This window comes from Chaetodon auriga, chromosome 8, assembly GCF_051107435.1.
Source record: "Chaetodon auriga isolate fChaAug3 chromosome 8, fChaAug3.hap1, whole genome shotgun sequence".
Taxonomy (NCBI): domain Eukaryota; kingdom Metazoa; phylum Chordata; class Actinopteri; order Chaetodontiformes; family Chaetodontidae; genus Chaetodon; species Chaetodon auriga.
In genome coordinates this window covers 21300935-21325312 of record NC_135081.1, presented here as the reverse complement: position 1 = coordinate 21325312, position 24378 = coordinate 21300935, and the positions used below count along the sequence as shown (strand labels likewise).

At 42.8% G+C, this 24378-nt stretch overlaps 1 protein-coding gene across 3 annotated transcripts; it reads right to left on the bottom strand.

Moving 5' to 3' along the window:
- Positions 1 to 1215: 1215 nt before the first annotated feature.
- Positions 1216 to 23706, bottom strand: paqr6 (progestin and adipoQ receptor family member VI). 3 transcript variants are annotated; one of them, XM_076736842.1, is made up of 8 exons: positions 23385 to 23706; positions 12673 to 12944; positions 9830 to 9957; positions 9046 to 9251; positions 7075 to 7201; positions 5849 to 5945; positions 5198 to 5342; positions 1216 to 4118 (listed from the first exon to the last, which is right to left on the bottom strand). In XM_076736842.1, exons 1-8 carry the CDS (start codon positions 23443 to 23445, stop codon positions 3853 to 3855), a joined length of 1302 nt encoding a protein of 433 aa, XP_076592957.1. In that variant the 5' UTR covers positions 23446 to 23706; the 3' UTR covers positions 1216 to 3852. The 3 variants fall into 3 exon arrangements, with proteins under 3 accessions (XP_076592957.1, XP_076592959.1, XP_076592958.1); XM_076736844.1 differs by lacking the exon at positions 23385 to 23706 and adding an exon at positions 22929 to 23129; XM_076736843.1 differs by lacking the exon at positions 23385 to 23706 and adding an exon at positions 19537 to 19794.
- Positions 23707 to 24378: the final 672 nt, after the last annotated feature.

Genomic DNA, 24378 nt, shown 5'->3' with positions numbered 1-24378 from the left:
GAAAAAAAATGCACATTTAAGAAGTCATTTACTTTTTCCAGCATGAAATAATTTTACATCAGCTTCTTTTGAAGAATTAAGTTTTTCTCCTTATCCTTCATGTTTTAATTCATAACACTGACCCTCACGTGAAGGCAGCCTGAGACAGGTTGAACAAACGTGTGGTCACAAAGTGAGGAGAAACCGGGTTTGGAGGCTGAATGTCGGACTACGTCTCAGATTTTGCGGTGAGATTTTTCACCTGATGTCACCCTGGAGTCGGGTTTCCTGCAGACAGATCTTTGGAGATTCACACTCTGTTACAGCATCACTGCAGCTGTGGCCCATTTCTGTGATTAAATCAGACCACGAGTGAAAAGCCACGAGCTGCTCGACCTGCAGAAACCCTCTCATTGTGCTGTTCTGCCCTCTGCTGGCCGCTCACGCACACTTCAGCCTGCGAACGCTGTTCAGCTCACTGCCAACAAAAACGACCTTTTTTTTTAAGTAATTAATTATCCAAAGGCAGTATTTTCTTTGTGTTTTGCATCACTTTAGATATGATAAGTTGCATACCTTCTTGTTATTTGCACGTATGTAACAGCAGAGTAACAGCGACTATTTGATACCAAAAGTATCAAATAATACTTCTTGGAATAATTGTTTAGTGAGTATTTGATGCGTTTCTTTATGAAACATGACAGTAAAACTTCTTTAGCTTTGGAGGAATCACTGTTGGAAATAAAACAGGAATTTCTCTTTTTCTGGCTTTTAGAAGACAGAACGATTAATTGATCATGAAAATACTGATCAGTTTCAGTCCTACATGACAGTACAGATACTGTGTTCACTCTAATATACTAATGATACTTCTAACTGTACAGTGTGAAGTATTTCAGCTAAAGTTGAGTTTGGTGTTGATCACATGGTGCAACTGTAAAAAAAACATCCAGCACAGTTATTCCATTTATAAAAGGCTTAATTTATTACACAAGTCTATTAGGACAAAGTAGCAAATTACAAATTATACACAGCAAAGAATTTATACATTTTAAGAGTAGTTTGTTGGAACAACTGGAGAATTATATCAAAAGCTGTACAAAACATTTAAAACAAGGCACCAGTAACTCTTTCAAAGCCTGTTTTTACTTTTTTTCTTGTTGGTTCAGCCCACGCTCGTCTCCGCTCTCTTTCACGTGATCAAACATCCTTCAGTACAGTTTTTTTTTTTTAACAAAGAAACAAGAAAAGAGCTCAGTTTTCCTGATGATTACAACCTGCAGCAGCTTGTCCACCGAGGAGTAAACTAACAGGGTTTACACCACAAATAGCTTTTGAAGACAACAGTGATCTGGTCTGGAGAATTTCTGTGCTTGGAATTGATAATTTGGTCAAAATAAATGTTAAAAAAAAAAAAAAAAAGCAATTCAGAGAGGCAGCATCAGCATCGATCTATCAGATGCAGAAGCACCTCTGAGCTGCGAATCTGCTGAAAACAGTGCAGGCAGCGAACGTCTGGGACGAGTGAGACGACAAGAAACAGACAAATAAAACAACAGCAGCTCAGAAACAAACGAGTTCCAAACTAGTTTGGGTCGATAGCAAAGAACCACATCAGAAGCCAGTAATGATGCAATTCCAAGAATCAACAGGGTCAAAGCGAGGAACGCTGCAAGACGACGGCGGAGAAGATCAGATCGATCACCGCTCGGCAGCGCAGAGATGAAACAGAAACAGGGTTGGAGGAAAAGCAACAAGGACAAACACTGCTCGGTTTGCTCTGCAACGTTACAGCGACACTGACCCTGAAAGCATCTTAAACAACTCCCCTCTCTAACATAAGTGTGTGTGTTTGTGCGCGTGTGTGTGTGTGTGTGCTCTTTGTGATTCTACACATTCAATCTGCATCCGTCAGCTCTCCCGCAGCATCCACCTGTAACACACCTCGTGCCCGTTAATCACATACATTTCCCCTCTCATTAAACTCTACCGCACAGCTAAAAGGCTGTGATTGTGTGTGTTAGCCGCCTGTTTCCTGTCACTTCTCATGTTATCGGTGGAATTAAGTGTCAATTTGTGCCTTAAATGCTCCAAAACAGATGTTAAAGCTACAGCAGGGATGTTTGCTAACGCAGTGAACAGCACCTGTCTGCAGGTGTCTGAGGCTCGGCTGTGCTGCTGAGGCTGCTGTCACTGTTCGTTAATGAATTCTATCATTTATGCACCTTATCAAGTCATTTTTCGTCCGTTATTACATCTTCAAAGCTTTGTTCTCTTAAAACAAGGGGAAAAAATAGATCATTTGAAACAGTTTTTAAGGATTTTTCTGCAATCTGGACTTTTCTAATTGATTAATCTGATCATTTTTTCCTCAAATCAGCTGTTCTGTCTATAAAATTTTGACACTTTTTATCCAAAAAACAGGCCAAAACTTAAAGACATTCAGTTCACAATGATGTAAATCTGCAGAAAAACGTCCATTTTTTTTGCCTGAAAAGACTCAAATGATTAATTTGATTAATAAAAATAGTTAAACTAATCATTTCAGCTCTAAAACAGGCAGATATTCTTGAACCACTGTTGGAAATAATCTCTGCGCATCCTTTTCACTCGTTTTAAGAAAGCAAAGCTCAATAACGGACGAGGTCTTCTCTCTCCTCTCATCGCTGAGTTAAATATTCTAGATCCCCTCCAGAGAAAAAGAAACACTCCACTCCCGCTCATGCACCTAATCCATGCAATAAATACAACAGAACTATAAATATGTAAGACAGTTGTTATTTCAGTGGTAAATCTATACAGCGGCTTCATGGGACACAGTATTTAAGGAGTGTGATTGGTCCGTTTTACTGCACCAAAATACTGCAACACCTCAAAACTCCCATTTTAATACAAGTCCAAACTCTGCGTCTCTCTTAATTCCACTCACACTTGTTATAAACCGCGAGTGTTGGACAGGACTGGACATTAAAACGCCTCCAAGCCGAACGATAAACGCTCCGAACAGATGTTACGATACGTGATGGAGGAGCGAGAGAAAATGGTGCCATTTGCTCAGAACATAAAAATTGCTGAAGACCTTCAGGGGGCATGAGGCCACTATATCGTTGCCATGGAAACATACTGTTATAAAAATGGTACCTGTCTTTTAATCACTGCTTTTTTTTTTTTTCTTTTTTTTTTCCTGCTCGGGCAGATTGTGGGGTTCATAATAAGGGAGGCAATCAGGAAAAAGAACCACACTGGTCTTCAAATCAATCCAGTCTGTGCAGAGTGGAATCAATAGGTGGATATATAAGAGCTGGCAATGCAATCTGCATCGCATTATGCACGTCGAGTCGATGGAGGGTTGTTTAGGCTGAAGACGGCTTTATACATACAACAACCTCACGAGCGGAGGAGTCCAGTTACGAGGAATGAGACTCTGGCCTAGAACAAGAAGCTTCTGAAATTAGAAATCTAATCCCTGCAAACTGCCACGTTAAATGCTCCAGTTTGAGATCTACTGTAAACACTGTGAATGAAGTGGAGGTCTACCATAAGGCACTTGTGTTGTGTTACTACAGCGCGCGTCCTTCAACCCAGAGCCTTTGAAATGCACACCTCCAAAATAAATTAGGACAGAAAAGGCTTCAGTAAGAGCGACTGGGTCCTCAGCTTCTGAGTAAACACATGAACAAACATTGCAGGTGAGAGACAGCGTTTCACACCTGGAGACGACGCATCGCGACCTGTCCGAGCCGTAAAACTGTCGCCGTTACACGAGCGCTACGGTGAAGTGCTGACTGAAACGCGCTGCCGAGGCAGACGGCCAAACCTTCCCTTTGGAAAGTGAAGCGGCCGCTTTGTGTGTGTTGGTGGAAAAAGGCGCCCTTACTGCTCCTTGCACCCGCGGGCGGGCGTGGGCGGCGTGGCGGAGCCGCAGCAGGGTTTCCACAGCAGCGGGGCGCTGAAAATGCCGATGATGCCCAGGTTGAGGATGAGGCTGAGGACCAGCACCCCAATGGTCCCCAGGAAGGAGGGCATCGCCACGTGGGCCGCGAGCGCCACCCTCCGCGTCATCATGTCTGCGATCACGCCCTCCATCTGGAAGTGGGTCCCCACCACGGCGCTGACGTGGAAGAGCTGGTGGCTGTGGCCTGCGTGACAAGACTCAGTGTGAAAAACAAAGATGGACGAAATTCTCACAGAACAACAACAAACGATTCTGATGTTCTCTGGTTCCAGTTACTCAAACATAAGGATTTGCTGCTTTTCTGTTTTATATAACTCAAAACATTTAAAGATGGCGTCCAATGACGACTTTTTGTCTCAGCTGCAACAACTAGTCAAGTAGTCAATTAACCAATAACTGTTTCTAAATGTCAAGCAAACATTTCAAATATTTCCTGTTTCTCAAATGTGACGATTTAATGCTTTCATGACTCTAGAGTCATGACTCCACCAATCTGAGGAGCTGAGGCGAGTCGAATGAAGCCTGGTTGCTGAAACCTAACCAAAGCTGTAAACATGTTCACTTCTGCTGTGAAGTTGGGTGTTTTAATATGGGGGTCTATGGGGATTGACTCGCTTTTGAAGACAGCCTCAAGTGGCTGTTTGAGGAACTGCAGTTTTGTCACTTCTGCATCTGTCAAAATTTCTGCTTGACACAGAAAATACAGATCACAGATTAAACCCTTCACACTTTCTAATGAATTCACTTGTAAATGTAAGGATTTGTGAATCAAATTTAGTGTTTTGAAGATCAGCTTGTTACTTAAAATCTATTGAACTTTCCTGCTTTTGAACAACATCTTTACATTATGATCGAACCATCTCCTCCGTTTCTTCTTCTGCACAATAACTAACAAACCCAGAAGCTCTTCCTTCGCACTGAGAGGAATGTGAACGTTTGTAGACGAAAAACTCGACCTGTTTGAAACCTCACCAGCCTGAACAACTGAGCAAAGTTTGAGTTTACACACGATCACATCAAAAGCCTCTTTGATACGGAGCTATTGTGTTGTGTCAATTGTCCAGAAGTCAAGAGGGTAAACACTCCAGAGCAGGCGAGGACAAAGGACAGCGAACAGAAAAGTCACAGGAGGATCGTAAAACCTCGTTAATTCTGCTGCTGAAGGTTCATTTTTAGCAGCACACGCTCAGTATATTTGAGCTCTGCCAGCACTTTCCTTCAGACGCCACTCTCAACCCACATCAGCATCCAAGAAGAACGTACCGAAGTAGTCGAAGCGCCCCGGGGCCAACCTCTCCGGGAGGTGGGCGGTGAACAGGAAACAGGTGAGGAAGGCGAAGAGGAGGTGGTAACAGTGACTGGACAAGGCGTCGCTCGGGCTGCAGCTTCCCCCGCAGCAGATGACGATCTACATGCAGAAAAAACAGCAGAAAACACGAAAAACCAGCAGATTTATCTCAAAGTCCCTCAAAAGCATCAAAGGCTTAAATACTGATGATCTGTACCTAAAGCACAGGAGCCATCAGTGATGGCTGCAGCGTCGCTAACAGCACATTTGACCTATTTAGGGACAAAAAAGCCTCCAACAAATGACTTGCGTAATCGTCACAGTGATTAGGGGAATTACTTGATGGCAGCGATACATTTGTATTAGATTAAGAAAGGAAATCAGTTTGTGGGTTAGTGAGCCAAAGTCCTGCTCAGAGTATTAAAGCCTGGCGCTAATCAGCTCTGAGCGCTTACATAACGAGACAAACACACAAAGCAGCACACGCTGCAGCTTCTGCAAAGGACTGTGGTTCACGGTGGGAGTAAAGGCTGCAGGGTCCGGAGAATGATGCATGTTTGCACAGTCAATCCAGAGTTTTAATAGAAAAGCAGACCTGAACACAAACAGAGACGCTCAGTACTGACCCGGTAAAACAGAGGAAGAGTGTCAAATATGAAGGGGACGATAAACGCTCCCGTCCTCAGGGCTTTGCTTCTCTGTGGGAACTGCAGCTCCAGGAACCTGTGGAGACAAACAGCAATAAAGCAGACTTTTCCTTTAGTCAGACGCACAGGAACACACACACACACGTATATAGACAGGAAGAAAAACACACAAAAATAATAATTAGCCTGTGATGACCCCTCTACCACCCACCCACAGACCAAAACCGAGCTGTAAAATGACGTAATGTCAGAAGCTCGGTTAAGGCTTGTGTGCATGAAGTGCTCTTCTCTGGTAGGAAAGCGCTGGCCGGGGGCTGAGATGAAGCGCCGGTGCGGCGTGAGAGAAAAAAAAGCTGCACATGTGTTTTGTATCATTACATTAACAGAGAGTTGATCACACAATGCTAGCGCTAATGACAAGCTAACGCCTGTGAAAGCTCCCACAAGTGAGCTTTTCTGTCTGACTTATGATAAAGCTCAGGACAGTGGAGGATGGACTGTGGAGGTTTCCAACATCATTAGGAACCATTAACTTCACTTTCTTTTCTTCCTAGAGCCAATATAAGCTCAGCTGATTGCACATATATTAATATGAGTCGGCTGAGAAGTAAGAGGAAATTAGCTTTGAGTGAAGTGGGTTTTCCAGCCTCAGTTCAACCTGCAGCATTAACATATTAGTTTTGTACTTTAAAAGGTATTTTTACTTACTTTCACTACTTAAAAGAATATTGATTTAAGGACGAAACATTTTTTCCACGGATGAATCTGCTCTAAAGATGCTACCAGCTGAGGTCAGGCTGAGTTTACTGCACATCAGTCGATAACAGCACCATTTAAAGTCAGTAACACACTCGAGGAACAGCTGCAGTGGGTCAGCGTGTCTTTAAGAGCCGCCGAGCCCGCAAGAACTTCATCTGTCTGGGTTTCACTGGAGAGTTTAAGCGTCACACGATGGCAAAAATAGAGGCGTTTCCGTCCCGGCAAGAACACAAGTCTGAGGGAATCATTGCAACCTCACATTTTCCAGCCATAAAAAAGTCACTTTTGTTTAAATCAAATGCTGCAGCACTGCATTCAAAAGTAAAGTAACTGTCCTCACCTGTGGGTCTGATGTTAAAGGGATTCATGCTCAACTTCAAATCCAAAACTTGAACACTAAAACAATGATTCTGCATGCAGAGGGGACGTACGCAGCAGCCTCTTACCTGGAATAGCAGGACAGACTGGTGCAGAACAGTGTGTTTCCAATGGCAATGGAGACAAAATGCTGATGGAGCCAGGTGTTCACCCAGCTGTCCGGGATGACGTAGTACCCGTAGCTTATGGCACAACCTGAACACAAACACGGGACGCTGAAAAAACTGATGTGACCAGAGGTTCAAATACAAGTGAGGAGAGATTATTCTTCTAGTGTCCTTCCGCTTTAAATTCATGTATATTTGAGTACATGTACGTAAAACTTTCACTTCATTTTGTACAACTACTGAAGGTGTTTTGAAACAGTCACATAACATGAAACCAGGTTGGTCTCATGAGATCTTAATCTGTTTTTTAAGAGTCCTTCCAAGAACGACAGCACAATTATGTCAAACCATCACAGAACAAACATTCACGGACAAAAGAGGCTAAAAAAACATCATACTCGAGCATCTGAAGCTTAAACTTGAGGCACGATCCACATGAGAAGTGATGCAGTCTGTCTGCTGTGGTGTCTTTTCTGATACGACCACTGGGGGTCGCTAAAGTAGGATCATGTCCAACTGCACGCTGAGGCTTTCTGCTTTCTTCATGTTTAAAACCATTTAATGCGCCGTCTGTCTGAGATTGTTATTATTCCAAACAAGTGTCTGCGCAGCTGAAAGCTTTTCAGTGTGCTGGAACAACTTGATATCAAACGTACCACAGAGCAGACGTCATCTCCCCGAGAGAAAATCTGCTCTGTGTGTTTTTAATAGAACCCCCCCCCCCCATCAAAGCTCAGCCTCTGACTGTAAACTCTGTCTTAATGTTTTGTCCTGCAGAGAGGAAACCCTCCTGCAGCTCTTATCCCTGAAACGGACTTTTGGACATTTCAAACTGGGCAAATCTTGGCACTAAGAAGCTTTGTGGTAGATTAAGGATCAGTCTGCCCAGGACCACATCGTTTGAGATGGAGTGAAGAGGCCCTCAGTTAATGCTGGTGAATGTTTGACTGCTGGTCTGCAGGTGAGATCTTACAAGCGGCGCAGAGACCATAAACGCACTCGTAAAAACAAATACACTAGCGTATAATCAGAAACGCACACACAACTGTGAGCAGACACACTGACAATGCATGCAGTACGCACATCCTAAAATATACATCTGTGTGATTCTAAAGGTCGAGGGCAGACAAAACAAATCATCTGCAGGTCTGTACTCGCCTGCAAGTATGCAAACAGTCTCATCAGACGCTGCAGGTCAACATGTTAAAATGATAACTTCTGCAACAAGCTCCTGATTCTTAAGAGACAGATTTGGTGTTTAGTTCATTCTTTGTTGAAATTCCTCCATAAATGCTGATACGAGGTGGCAGGGAAACGTTATTCCTGGTCATGAGGACAAAAAAAAACCTGATCTGGGGCGCGGATAAGATATAAATTTAATTATTTTCCCAGGAAGGAGCAGAACAGAGAGACATGATACAGAAATCAGACCTGCCCTGACCACCGTCACATGAGCAGATGCAACAATGCTCAGACTGTTCTGCCATGTCACTTGGCAGGGAAGTAACATATGACAGGAGACAAAAGACTGTCTCCTCTGTTGGCTAGAACATGTCACGCCTCAGAAAATGTCCGAGTAATGATAAGCGAAGATAACAATGGAGCGAAAAAATGAAAATTAGATGCTAATTCTGCTCCAAACTTTTAAAATGGATAAGAAATATAAGACAAATACACACAGATGGAGCTTTAACACTGATTTTCACCCACATTGTTGTACTTTTTTCTGTGATATTCTACGAAAACACTGATAATGTCATATATGCACCAGGTAGCACTTGTTGCATTACGTGCCTTGCTCAAGTGCAGCTCAACAACAACTGAGCTGCACTCTAACCACAGTGCAGACGATCACTCGTGCTCTGCAGAAAACCCAAACGTCTGCACCAAACCTTGTGTTTTTAGGATCCTCCGCCGTGTCTGAAGTCTTACCCAGGCTGTAGAGGCTGAGCGCTCCATAGTCGAAGAAGTAGCAGATGTGGCGGGACTCTGGGGACATGGTGCTGAAGGTGTGCGCACAGCTGGAGGTGAAGGGGTAGATGCAGATGAGCAGCATGTACACTAGCAGGGGCCAGGTGTAGCTGTCAGTCAAGAAGTTCAGGGTGGAGCACAGGACGCAGAAACGCCACAGAAAGTACCTGCAAAATCACCATTTTGCCTTAATCCACCATTATAGTCAGCTCAGCTCATGAATGATTCTGTCTTCTGTCCCACACTTTTCAAAGGCTGCTGGACTTTCCTGACATCCTGCACGTCTCCATCGCGTGTTTATTTTGATTCAGGCTAATCGTATTTTTTGGGGGTAACGTTTCCAGACTTTTCTAAAAATCTTTGTAAGTTTTATACACCTGTTTATTTTCTCTCCCGCACTGTGAAAAATTCAAGGGATTACATCTCAGATACTAAACAAAGATCCACATACTTGTACTGATCCTGACCAATGTTTGCACAGCTGGAAAGTTAAAGTGTGCGTTCAGTTTACTGCTGGTTTTAGAGTACTGAATATGACTGGTCCTCTGGTCACAACCTTGTCTTTAATAAAGGTTAAAATAAACTTAAAAAAATCATTTGGAACCAGCACACAGCAGCGAGTGTCGATCTCATCGTCATTGTCTCATATGAGATGTTTTCTCTCAACAAAACACTCGAAACACATTGCGAAAGTGCACCAAACAAAACATTAAATGAACATTTAAAAAAAAGTCTTGGCACGCACCATGTTGGCAGGAAGTGGGTCCAGATGTTTACTGTCTCATTGTTCATCTGGAAGCTGCTGAGGACGCAGTCCAGAGCTGAGCTCCGCGGGTGACGGTATCCAGAGATGATGCTGTCCTCCCTGAACACCTGAGGACCGACCAGACAGTCCAGGTGAGCAATCACACTGTACAAGAATCTGCTGTTACCTGGAGGGACAAGTGCAGCTTTCACGAGAGGTCAGACGGCAGCATCCCCGGCTGTTCTTCGCTTGTGATCCCTTAGAATGAAGAAGTCTGAGTTTTGAAAAGTTCCACCATTTAATGTTTCGTTTGAATAATTGTTAGAGGGCAACATTTTGCAAGAAAAACAACATATCTGTGATGCTGAACTTTGTATTTTTCTCTGTCTCCTCACCCCTGAGATGTATTTTCTGACCCCTTGAAAGGATCAAAACACTCTGGCTGGAATCAACTGCTTCAGTCTACCTTAATACGAGTCACATGCTGACTTCTACTTTTGAGGAAGTGCTGAAAACCTTGGTCCAAAAAACGTCTCTGGCCGGCTCTAACGGAATGTTCTAAGAGGGAAGATGTGAAGATAAACAAGGACAAAAACAATATAAACATTTCCCCGAGCAGAAGAGACCTGATATTAACTTTGTAAAGCCGAAGAGGCTGCAGCAGAGCGTTTCAGTGACTTAGCTACGACTTGCAGCTTTTAAGTCAAGCAACTTTCAAAGCTTCACGTGTATCACTGACTGATACATCAGACGTAGACTTTAGATAGCCTTTCACATGTGCTGTTAGTGCCTGATGATGCAGTTTATCTCTCGTACAGGGGACCGAACAGGTTTTACACAGTGACGACGGTTAGCTTTGAACCAACAGACGAAGACCAAGATCATAAACAGGCCAAAGAAACACGTATAGAAACTCAAATATTTAAACTCTGCTAAAACAAATCCAGGGTCACATAATTCAGCAGCTGACACTGCAACTGACTGGAGAATCTGATGTAAAACTAATACAACAATGACGGCTTATCACACGAGATAAGGTCGCTGGAACATTCCACAGGTAAACAGGCTGATGGGTAACAGGTGATAGTGTCATGATCGGGTATGAAAGGGGCATGATGGAAAGGCCACTTTGGGGAATCATTTTAAAAAAGGCTGAAAAAGCACACAAGAAAGTAACGGAGCGTGGCACAGTTTACAGATTGTTTGAAGCCATTAACACCGCCTGCCTTCTGCACAGCACCTCTGCATTACTATCAACAAACACACCAGGAAGAGCTGAGGCCGACACAGGAGGAAGAATGTGAGGTGTAAGATTTGCTTTGCTCTCTCAGCAACAGCAAACTAGTTTTTGCTTACTTGGATATCTGGCTAATGTTAGCATAGCGAGTCACGGGTGGAGCAGCTGGAGAGAAAAGGAGCCTGGTCTGTTGGTCCTGTTTCAGTCGGTCTTCCTCATTCTGTCCAATCAAAATCAAGCTGCTAATGACAGTTGTGTTTCCTGTGTCCTCTGAGGACAGTGATAATTGCATTATTGGTGGTAACAGAAAACACTGTTGGCACATCTGACACACCTCTGGGATATTTTTCAAAACATGAACGTTATTGCACAACCAGGTTATAATTATGGTAATGTGTCATTACTCGAATGTGCTTTTAAAACTTGACTTAGCAGACAAAGTCTCTCTTCAACTCATCAGCAGGAGCTGTTTCTACAGCTCATTTAAATAAAAAATCCCTAAAAGGCTACACTCAGATCATCTCTCATAATGCCTCTATTGTTTTGCCATTGTGTTATCTTTAATTTGAGACTAGTTTGACTGATTATATGAAACGTTTTGTATTAACAAACATGTGTTGCTGCTAGTCAACAGCAGAAAAAGTTGCTTTGTCTACTCTGCATGTTCAGATCTTGTCAGCCACTCATTCCTCGTGCCTACATATGTCCTGACAGACAAACCTGTGAGAGTCCTGGTTTTATATAAGAGGGTCTTGTGAAGAATTCAGAAATTGTAAACTATGCATTACATAAACAGGGACAGGAAACAGACAATAAAATGCAAAGAAAGAGGAGAAACTTCAGTGGCGCTGTGCAGCTTCTCCCGTGAGCTGCATGAAGTCACCCTGCAGACTCTCTTTTATTAACGAGTAATCATTAATTTCATATTAACAATGGTATGAATGGCTACTTTGCAATTCTTAGCATCTTTCAGCTCATTGTTTTGGATTTACAGGCCATAACTTCACTGTTTTGCTTCACTCATCAACTGTGTCTCCAGGCAGGTGTTTGCTGCCAAAAAGCTGTGATTAATCCACTGAATCCTACCTGTCCAGGTCTGAACAGCAGCAGACAGTTAGCGAATGGTCGGTGCTTGATATTCCCCCCAAGGGGGGCGGTTGAGATACAAGTGGAAAGTGAATATTAGACTTCTCCAAATAAACGCTAATGTTGCTCTGAGTGTCATGGAAGTGAAAATAAGCAATGGTTTGCCACAAAATCAAATTTATAGGCTGAAACTATGCGAGGCATAGTGCCTCCTAGTGGCCAAAAAGACTACTTACTGCCTTAATAGGGACGAGTTTGACAATGAAACCATCAAATTGTCCTTGTCTATAACTTTCACTGCACTCACCCTCACAATTTAGTCCTTAATTTAACTTCAATTCAAACTTAATTGATGGAGCTCTAAGCAACACGTGTGACAATGTTGCTTAGAGCACAGAGGACGTGTCCCAAGGTGGTAACAGGTAGGTCACTGTTAGCACCACATATTTACAGCAGGATAAAACAAACAGACCTGTTAAATATGTTGTAACCTTGTGGAGAAGGACTCCGTCTTTCTTACCCTGGGGACCTGGTGGATGTCGAAGAGCTGGGGAAGCTTGATGCTGAGCATGTCTGTGGGCAGTCTGATGGCACCCCTCCCTCTCTGACAAACCTCAATGAGCCTGGCTCGTCCCCCGCGACAGAGGACTAACCAGACCGGGTAGTCAAATACCGGGATCCGGGCCCTTTGTCCTGGACTGGCTGGCTCCCATCGCAAGCAGCGTCCCCACCCCTGGCTCCACCCGCCTCCGACGCCACTACTGGCCCCGATCCCCCGCCACACTGGAAACACTGCGGAGACACACAGCGAACACACACAATGACACACCAACACGGCAGCAAAATCTCTTTTCTCTACACAGACTCGCCATCAAATTAACGCTTTTTGAGCTTCGCATGGCGACACACCTGCAGCAGCCCTGTGTCACCAGCTGGTCCCTCAGGTTCTCTGATCAGGGTTTGTTGCAGAACCATTCAAATGTGTACTCAGATGCATGCACACACGCATGCATGCATCTACTGAAACATTTTATATACAGTTGCATGACATTGGATTTCTCAGCACTGTGCTTCGGCTTCGTGTTTGCCCTCGTGCTCACAGGGCAAATATCAGCTATAAAGTTTATATGACAGAGTCCTCAAGTGTGATGTCTTTGTTGCCTGGAGCAGACACTGAGAACAATCTCTCATTGTGGCTGCTCTTGAAACATACCCAGACATCAATTTGAAGAATGCCCAGCATTGTCACATTGCGCTGAAAGCATGCATGTAATAACGAAATGTTTGTGAGAGCCAACATTACACAGAGCAGTCCCTCTCCGTCAACAGACGGAGCACGCCATCAGCTGACAGCACAACAGCTTTTTAACTTTAAGTCACATTTGTCTGCAGATCTGACAGCTTAAATACACTTCCTGGCGTCTCTCCTGTCATTACAGCTCACACCTCGAGGGGCTCCTCGTTAGCAGTGTGAAAGCGACAGGACGGGACCGCTGCTCACTGCAACCCAGCTGCAGGCCCTGGCATGCTAACTGTGACAAAGTGAGCTTTGTTGAGGCCTTGAGAGTACAGGACCAAAGGATGACTGTTACATGCTGCACTGGATGGAAATGAGGCTTCTCCCTCTCTCTCACACTCACATGCACACACACACACAGAACATGCACAAATACTCTAACATGTATGCACGGCGGTACAAATCCTGCATTCATCACGGCTGGAGAACATCAGAGCACACAAACAACAACAACACACACACACACACACACACACACACACACACACACACACACACACACACACACACACACACACACAAGACCACAGCCTGTGTCGATGACAATGGCTTCGAAAAGCCAGCGAGTTCACTGCAGTGTGAAAAAATGCTCATTTGAATTCAGATCATTAGCATCATGTGCTGCCAATGATTTGAATAGGCAGTTAAAGATTTGGATGTGCTGTCTGGAAGCTGCCACAGATTTGAATGCTAACATCTATTCATGCAAAATCTACATAGATTAGATTACAACTGGCTGAGAGATGAGACATGAAAGAGGGACGCTTTATGACATCAAATACAGCTTTCAAGGAGCCAAACTAACCAAGGTTACAGTGAATTCTGGACTCAATGTCTCTAGATATGACCCAGAAAGATATTCTGGAGGACATGGACTCTCCTCTGCGATGATACCATGATGTATCTCACCAGAGCTTGATGACCCAGGAAGTGAGTCAGTGTGTCCTCACAGGCTGGTAGTCTACATCTGAAAATGTCCTCGATTCCCCTTCAAACCCGTGTGCAAACATACATGTGCAGAAGCGTATGTAAAGGAGTCTGAGAGGATGGAAATGGTATGCTCAACTTCAAACTCAAGATAGAAGACAGAAAACAACACTTAATCAGAGTTTGGAGGTCAGGACCAGAGCCACAACTTCAGCCCAACACTGCGATCCTTCCATAAACAAGACGAGGCTGAAGAATTGATAAGTGACAGCTGTTTTAAACCAGAGAAAAACGAGTGGAAAAACACTCGCAAACTTGCATTGAGACTCATATCTCTCACCTTTGACTTTTCACAATCAGTTCCCAAGGATTTACAAAACCCAAGATGTTACAGAGTTGAAATGAAGCATCACACAAGCATGCATAGGTCAGAAACAAACCCCTCCTCACCCTGTCCGCCTTTCCCAGGTCATGCTGCTCACTTGATGGAAGAACTGAGTCAGACTTCTCTCCTGAGAGCAGGAGGAAGTATTCACATGGTATGAAACGCAGACGTATAAGATGAGGTTAAGAATCTAAGCTTGAAATTTTGCTTTCCCTTCGTAGAGCCTCTCTAAAACTTGGCTTGGACAAAGGCTTTTTGTGTAAGTGGTTTATTAAATCTAGCATGCATCCTCCCACAAAAGATAACATCCACCATTGGAAGCTGATTATGGTTTCCTGGAGATTTTGAAAAATAATATTTGGCCTCTTCTCCAGCACTTCTGAGAAAGCTGTGAGACAAACCGCGCCGTGTTCGAGGTAGTATTGTTTGCATAGATGATTTGACAACTGTTTGCTTTAGACGTTTAGGTTGCGGAAGCGTCTTTGCGAAGCGCTCCTTTTAAAAACAGTCAAACCACAGTGTGTTTTCATTCAGGATGATTTCAGCTCCCTTCTGACACCAGACAGACATGACTTACTGTTGACATTATTCTAACCTCTCTATAAACCGTGGCTGTACCGAGCAATATATCAACTTCAAACTGAGATAAAGAAACTGAAACTGCAGAAATTTTCTTACGATAACAAAGTCCTGATGCAGAAAAAGTGAACACGGTGCAGTCAGGATTGAAAAAGTGACACCTTCTTTTTAGTGTTGGCTCTAATTTATTGGATTTGAAAGGAAACAATGACAATGAGGTGACACCTCTGTCACCACATAATGAGGAAACATCTTTTGGTAGACGGTGTCCTTCTAGTCGAGTTAATGAGGCTTAATCTACGCCAAGGGGAAGCTTTTCTGGAGGCCTGTGGTGGACCAACACCTTATTAACACTTCATTAAGGTTTCTCCTTTAATTTGTGGTTGCCTCACTGTTGAAACACATGCTCATTGGACGGACGTCATGTAACTGTTAACTCGGCCAATCAAGAGCTTACCTCACTCCTTGGCTGTATGTCACGTCACAGTTCTAAAATTGGATGACTACGTACAACATGTACCACATGCCCAACACTGTTCACCAAATCTTAATGCATCACGCTGATGTTTGTACACACAAGAATGCAAATAAGTGTATTTCCCAAACTGTTCCTCTAAAGCTGAAACTCAACATTTAAACCTCACAGTCGTTTTATTTCAAATCCAATGCACTACAGCTGAAAACAATGAAAACCACTGTCTTTAAAAAACTGCTCCACTGATTTAGCATCGCAATCCTGTAACATCGCTGGACTGACAGTGGACAGTTAAACAAAAAGGATCAAAATCGATGCAGCAGAACCAGAGATTGTCTTTTTATTCCATGTGTTCTTCTTCCCTGTAAAAACCTTCAGCCTACATTACCCACAATTCAAGTCTGAGATTCAGGTGTTTTGTACTAGTAGTGGCTCATGTAGCCTCAAGCCGCTAGTCTCAAGCAGAGATGACGACGGTAAGCTCACTGCTTTCTACAGGTTTATTTCATTTTTCAAAACTTGTAGTCCTCGGGGTTCACCTGCAATGACTCAAGTGACATCATGTGAGTCACTTGATCAGACCTCACCCAGCTCACTCTGCAGCACAACACGAACAAAAACAGAACACTTCAGGTACCTTTCTTCATACATGCAGCAGCGCTGATTTGCAGAGCTTTCCTGTAGTTATTTCCATAATACTGAAATATATTAACAACAAAGAGACCTATTTTTTCCTGTGTATATGTTAAAGGATTTTTACTGACATGCAGGACAAACAGCAGCTATGAAAACATCTGCATGCCCCTTTAACCTCCAGACGGTCGTTGTTACCTGCAAGTCCTGAAGCAATTCTGAACAGAGCCAAACACCACTTCCTTCCTTTTTTTGTTCTTCTCTTGACATCTGAAATTCTTTCCCAAACACTCGTGATGTTGTCACATGACCTCTCTCAATGGACGTCTTTACTGGCCAGAGGCTGACAATAAGAGGCCTATGCAGAAAGCATGTTGCCCACGCAGACAGACACATGGTGCCGCGTTTACCTCGGCTCACGCTGCAGCACATGCTACAGAACAGTCCACAGTGCTGCTGAAACATGTTCAGTCCCACCTTCAAACATGGCACAGAAGTTACTGACTGGTGGGCTCGCTGATGGATAATACACAATCTCTTAAAGGAGCAGATTTATTCTGTACTTTCACAATCACATTTTTGTGAATTCATGAGTAATTGTGTGTCATGCTGGGATTAGTCAGTGAGGTTAATCACACATATAGGTTTATAAATGCACGCATACATACTGCTGTGTTCTGGATTTTTCCCATACTGTCTTTAAGCAATAATCCAGAAAACACGCCCCAACATGCTACAGCCTCCCATTTACCTTCCATACTGGTGAGGAGAGGAATGAAGTAATGCAATTAAAAGAACCTGTTTTTCAAGTCAGGAGTCAGTCTTATTACTCAGTGCATGAAGTGTCTGACTGCACTGGATTAGTATGGCCCACTGAAACAGCTGTCAGAGGAGAGACTGGTGTAAACAATGAGTTCTTCTTCGATTTTGGGAGACGACAAAACCTGACGTCTGCTGCCAGTTCATGAAAAGATCTCAATGAGACGTTTTATGACTGTTATCTAAAATGAAATCTGTCAACACATCATAAACAACTAACAAATGTAATCAACATAAGATTTATCTCCAAACGTTTGGTTTAAGAACATTTAACAATGCCAAAACATCTGGTTACAGCTCGTCAAATGTGAGTATTTTAGGATGCAATTAATGATTAGTTTCGTTATAGGTTATCAATAAATCTGCCAATGATTTTCTCAGTTAATCAATTGATCGGTTTGGTCTGCAAAACATGTCAGAGAGTAGTGGAAAAACCTCCAAAATTCAGAGGAATTCAAATTACTGTCATAGATGACTTGTTTGAGATGCTGAAACAGATCATTTCAGTTTAACAGGATCTGCTGCTTGATTCTAATCAATAACAATGATTAATCACTGATAAGAAAAACAATCCTCTCATCTGCATCTCTCATATCTCCTCCAACAGCCTGAATCAACCACTTTCCTCTGACCAAGAGCCTGAGGTTACTTGCGTGCTTGCCACTTCTCGGCTTAACCCCGCACGCAGGAACATACTCTAAACCTTGTCATGAGATGTGTATTACAACTTCCTTTTTCTCTGCTTTGAGTCTGAAGTCACACTGGAATGTTTTTCAGAAGGTGTTCCTCCTCGGTCAGCCCTCTTCCTGGTAAGTGTCTCCATTTCACATGAAAAGGGCAGCTCGACGTTACGCAACAACTCCCAAGTGTCCTTACAGATCACAATGGATCACTGCGGGAACAACGAGGTAACACTCACCTCCCCCACAAAACCAAAACAGCTCATTTCTATCAAAGTAGCCTTTAATGGTATCATACTAGAGCTGCAACAATTGATCAATGAGTTATCAGTAATTAAAATAATCAGCAACAATTAACTTTTTTTAGGAAACAAATGTCCAGCGTCTTGAGTGTTTCTTTAATCCTCCGTCAAATATCTTTGGGTTGTTGACATAACAAGACGTTTGAGGACATCACTGATGGAGTTTTTTTTTTTTTTTTTTTTTTTAGCATTTTCTGACATTTTATAGTTAAGTTCATTAGTTGCAGCTCGAATTTACAACAAAGTAAGTTTCAGGTATTTACAAATCGAGTATAGGATAAATTTAAGACAGACTCATCAGACTTGGTGTGCGGTGGAGGCATGTCCACTCATACCCCACAGTACCTACAGCACACCTGACTATCCACTTTGTTTATCCATGTTCATACACAGGAATTTCCTGTTTGGCCTCTGCCTCAGTAAACTCAGTACTTGTTTATCAGCTGCAGTAAAAGACAACAACATTCAATAGGTTTGGCTTCAAACTGAGACAGGGCTGCAATTAATTAACATTTTACACTGACTGTCAATTAATCTGCACATTATCTTCTCAATTAAAGTCAATAAAATGTCAGAAAACTGTGAAAAACGTGGATCCTAGTTTCCCAAAGTCCACGGTGATGCGTTCAAATGTCTTGTTTTGTCCGACCGATACTCAAAAACCGAAGAAAAATCACAATTAATTGATTATTAAAGTAGTTTCATGCTAATTTCTTGTCAATTAACTAATCCATTAATCAACCAGGTGTTGCAGCTCTAAAATGAGATGTACGGAAAAAACTCTGTTGGGTGACAAACGTGTAAAAATTATAATAATAATAATAAACTGTCAAAAAACACATGGACTCCGCGAGCTGCACGCTGGGAAAGAGAGTCTTCATGGCGACCGCTTACAATATGGAAAAATCCAAAGCATCTCCAGGCTGGATAAAAACAGCCAAACCCTGACATTGTGTTTCTCCTGGAGGCTCCTCCAGAGGAAATATGTAGGAAAACACGGCAGTCACATGCAGCTAATTTGGACCGTCTCAACCCTGAAACCTCACGCGTGTTTCATATTTCCTCCTTTCTCATTTAACACGACTTCCCAAGAATTCCTTTAACATTAGCACACTTAAAAAAAAAAAAAAAGTTTACGGATAATAACAGGAGCTCAGGACAGAGAGGAGACAAACAACAGCTTCTACCACATGAGTCAAAGCAGCAAAACTTCGCCTCAACGATGCGATGGCATGGCGAGGAAAAACATCATTTTGTCACACAAATACTTTCAGCTTCTCGGCTTACCGCGACCCTCGGACATGCGGAGGTTGAAAGATTCCTCCCAGGCTGTCTCCGTGAAGACGTCGGGAGCTTATTGTGTGTCAGGCTGGGCTGGGTACCTTCTCTTCGCCGTGTCCTCCCTTCTGTAATTGTGTGTCGAGCCCACAGCCTCTTTTTCTCTTGTCCCGCGCGAGCCAGTAGGAAGCGTCGCTCGATGCTCACGTGGATCACTAGAGCAACAACAACACGAGCCATGTGTGTCCAACCGCCGTGCGCGCGCGACTGCTGACATGACAGGGGCAGTTAACGGGATCGTTAACGAGACAAACTGAGCAAAACCGAAGCTTTGAACACACAAATGTTGCTCTAGTACTTTACATCATTCTCACTAGTTTTTTTTTTTTTTTTTTTTTTACACAGAGGAGTGCGTAGATATTCATGCTAATACGTCACCTTTGTACGTTTTAAGGTGGTTATTGATACTATAGCCTGCCTTGATTTCGGTTTACCAAAAGTTTGTAGCAGGCTTGCTAGCTTGTTTTTAGCCAGGTTAGCATCGATGTAGGGATGGGTAGCAATGGTGGAAGAGGTCCTCAGATCTTTTTAAAAGCAGCAATACCACAGTGCAGAAATACTCTGTCACAAACTAAAGTATTTACATCAAAATCTACATAAAGTATCAAATGTTAAAGTAAGTAAAGTTTTAAAATAAATGTAGTGAGTATCTTTGAAATGTGCTGGAGTAAAAACAAACAGTAGCATAAAATGGAAATACTCAAGTAAAGTCCAAGTACTTTAAACTTGCACTTGAGTACAGTGTTTGATTAACTTTCAACCGCTGATGGCCAGTAGTGTAAACGCTACCTTTTAATTTGCAGCTAACAGGTAGGAAAGAGTAAGTAAATTTAGCTTTAGCTGAGGCTGTCTAGGTGTAGTTATCTCATTGGCTACTTTTAACTGTGGTTTTTAGCTCTGCTGCAATTTTGCAAACTTGGCATGCTGTTTTCTCTGGAATTCATCCTGTAAATCAAAAAAAAAAATCATGGCAATCCATCAAATAGAGGTTGAGATGTTTCAGTCTGGACCAAAGTGGTGGTTGACCAACAGACAGACAATGCTGTCCCTTAAGCGACAACGCTAGCATGACTAAAAACATAATGACTTCAATGTCGCAGCAATTGATGTCAGTCACACACGATGGTTGAATACAGGAAGTTACTCAACATCACTCAGCAAAACCGATTAAACCTCTTGGATGACTGAATGACCTGGAGGTTACATGAAGTCCAGTTGCTTTCACTTACTCCTACGACATGACATGACCTCAATGAATGAGAGCCTTCGTGTGAACCTGTGGGGACACTCCTTTGTCCAAACTCTGAGCAGGGAGGACATCCTGTTTTATTCTGCACATGACAAAGATCTAGTTTGTTTAAACACAGCTCTCTATCCCATCATATTTCTGATAAAGGTCTCATTTGAGTTCATCTAAACCCAAAACGGTATTAAACACTTCAGGGAAGTAAAAGATAATTTGGCTCCACACATTCGATAAAAGGCGTGACTCAAAGCTGGACTGAGTGTGGCACAAGTAAATGCTTCACCTTGTCATGCAGTTATTGCCCATGAGTTTATGTTCTTGGCTAAAAAAAAGTGACTGACTTTATGTGTCACGTGCCAAAGAAGCAAATGAAAACACTGCATCATATTCTGTGTCAAAAACGTGTCCCGAACAAATGGCACACCCTAATAACTTCCAGACCAAATACAACTACATAACACATTACTCTGAAACCTTAAAATAGCAGGCTGTAGTACCCAATAAAAAGCTTTATTGTCCCAGTGACATTAGCAAAAACTTCTCTCCTGTTTAGAGGTTTGTAGCCGCTGTGCTAGAATGACGAAACAGTGCCATATTTCACATATCGTGGCATCTCTGCATTGGCTCCTGTTGCTGCTGTTGTGATTTCAAGGTTGATGACTTTGGAGCCAGAAGGAGCTTTTACTTGCGTTCTCTGCATATCTGCTCTGCATGTTTGTCATCTTATCGCTCTGAGATCAAGATTTAGATTCAGCATGTGAAAGAGTTTACTGTTAGAGCTCCGAACCTCTGGAATAACTTATCCAAGGAAATCAGGGAAGCAAAATCAGCCTTTTCAGTAATTTGTTTATAATGTTACTGTTCTAGCTTACTTAGTTTTATCTGATCGTCTTGTATATTTTGTTTTATTGCAAGGGAGTTAACTGTGTCTGTGTTGTAAAAGCAAAAACATAGCTTTATTTATGGCTGGAATAAATAAATAATAATATTTGGAGATAACTTCAGAAAATCAGTGCTCACCTGTGGTTGGAGATGACATTTGTAGATGTTTAAGTACTCATTAGAAGTTATGTCACCGTACATCACTGGATGGTTGTTATTGATGCATTAAATGTGAGCAGCATTGTCATGTTGTTGTTCAATGTGGAGCTGATTGAGCTACATTACCTACCACAATCTACAGCAGTGCATCATATTTTACAACCCACAAATTTCACAAAGTGATGAACCTCACTTCATCCTCGCTTGTGAGTGAATGTGTCTTCCCAGGATGCCCCTGATGCTATCACCTGCTCCCAATGAACCCGTTCACCTGTGGGATGTTCCAAACATGTGTTTTTGGAACATTCCACATCTTTCCCAGTCTTCAGTAGTTCCTGTCCCAACTTGTTTGAAACATGTTGCTGCATCAAATCTTTGTACAGGTTTCAATTGAGTATATGTCAAAAAAGGATAAGAAAAATATTACATTCCGTTCTGTTTTACATAGAATACAAACTTTTCCGGATTAAGGGTTGAATCTAATCTAATCCTGTTTTGTGAGTAAAATGACCACCCAAAGCAGCCAGAAACCTGAATGGTGAGAAGTGTCGTTTCTCTCTGAACTGTGGTGGAGTTGAAGTAAAGGAGCAGAGAATGGAAATACTCGAGTACTTCAAATTGCACTTAAGCAAAAGTAATTTGTTACTTTGCACGACTGACAATCAACATAAAACAAGACAGAAAATAAAAAACAATAGCAATATATTTATCTCGAATAAGACTGTGTTATTGCCATGAATTTACACGCGCGCAGAAACACGTGAGCAGAGCTTGACCTGGATGCGTAGAATCTGCGCCATAACACATGAGCGGTTATATCACTGTTTATTATTCTGAGGTAAGAAAACTTGGCTGTATGTTGTTTCGGAAGTACTATTTGGCAAAGAGCGGCTCGCAGCGACTCCTATAAATGGGAGTGACCTCAGACTAAAAACCTCCAGAGGAAGAGGAGTGAGTTTACAGAAAGGGTTTTCAGAGAGAAACGCGCAGTGTAAGTGCGCAGAAATGATGCAGCCAAAGCAGCGCAGGACACACAGTAATAACCCGGTCTGACCTTTCAGCTCGACGAGTCCGATGGGATCATTGTAGGCTCAGATGAGAGGATTCCAGACAGGAGAAAATAAGTGAAGTTGTACTTTTCTGGGAATAGAAAACTTATAATTCCATAATTATTTCCCAGTCGGGCCCGTCCGTGTTGCGCCAAACAGCCTCCGTCTCCCCCTCTGACCATTCCTGCAGGAGCCGAATAAAAGCACTATTTTGCATCCCCTAATGTGGAAATCCCACCCTCGGGGCAGAGGCTCTCTTCCATTGGATGCGACAAGGAAAAAAGCCTCGTTTATCACGATCAGGAGACAGAGGCAGAGAGGAGGAGAGCTCCGAAATCATTAACATAACAGCAAAAAAAACGTGGATGGCATTCACTCTGACACATGCATTGCTGTTTCTAAGAGGTTTTAGCAAGAAAATGATAAATAAGGAGCAACAAAAGACGTATTTGATTACTTACGCATAAACTCCAGACAGGCGAGGCACTTCCCCACTGCAAGCACAGACCCCTGCATGGACATGTCTCAGATCACAGGTGTCTTAAACGTCAACTTGCTTCAAGTTAGAAATCTACCAAACGGGTTTTCTGTATGTTTAAACCTCTCATCCTGTCCCAGCAGCCCAATCCGTCCACTCTGAAGTCTCTGCAGCCCCACAGCTTCATGGGCTCACAGAAAGAGGATTGCCTTGGGTCAGTGAGGTTTCACAACCCCCTTACCCAGCAAAAAAAAAAAAAAAAGGGGCCAGCACCAGCGCCAGTCCTGGTCTGTTGGGGTGGCACTGACCCCGCTGCCAGGGGATTGGTTATTCTGTGTGCTCAGTCAATGGTGGGCACAGGGCCCGGGACAGAGTGGAACACAAGAGATGGAAGGAAAAAAAAAAAAAAAAAGACAAAGAATGGCACAGGGAGACCTAGTTACAAAGAGGAGGCAGAGGCTCCGAGCAAAGGCTTCACATGAGGAGCTGAGCGGGTTCAGATCACTCAGGTTCACTGTGAACGTTTCACATGCAGGGTAAGTGTGGAGGGTGCACCTGCAATGATTTGTGTCAAAAAAGAGTGGAAAAAACATCCTCCAAGCTCAAGCCGATGTCTCCAAATTGGTTGTTTAGTACAACCAACAGCCTCAAATGCAAAAATATTCAGTGTACAATCACAGCAAACACAGAAAACTGTTTGAAACTGGCATGTTTGGCTTGATAAATGACTTCAGCGACTAAAGGGAAACTCAGTATTTTACCATTTTGCTAATTTTTATTTGAAACATTCTTTGGAGAGGAAGTGCATACTATGATTTGTTGCTATCTATTCTCTTGTAAGCTGAAGTCAACATGTCCTGACTTACAGTATTTGCACGGCTCAAGCTAGATCCCACATTTCCCATAATGCAACAGCATATTTTATCAGGCATAAAAGCACCACTGGATTCAGGACAGCTGGGGGCCGCGATGTTGGG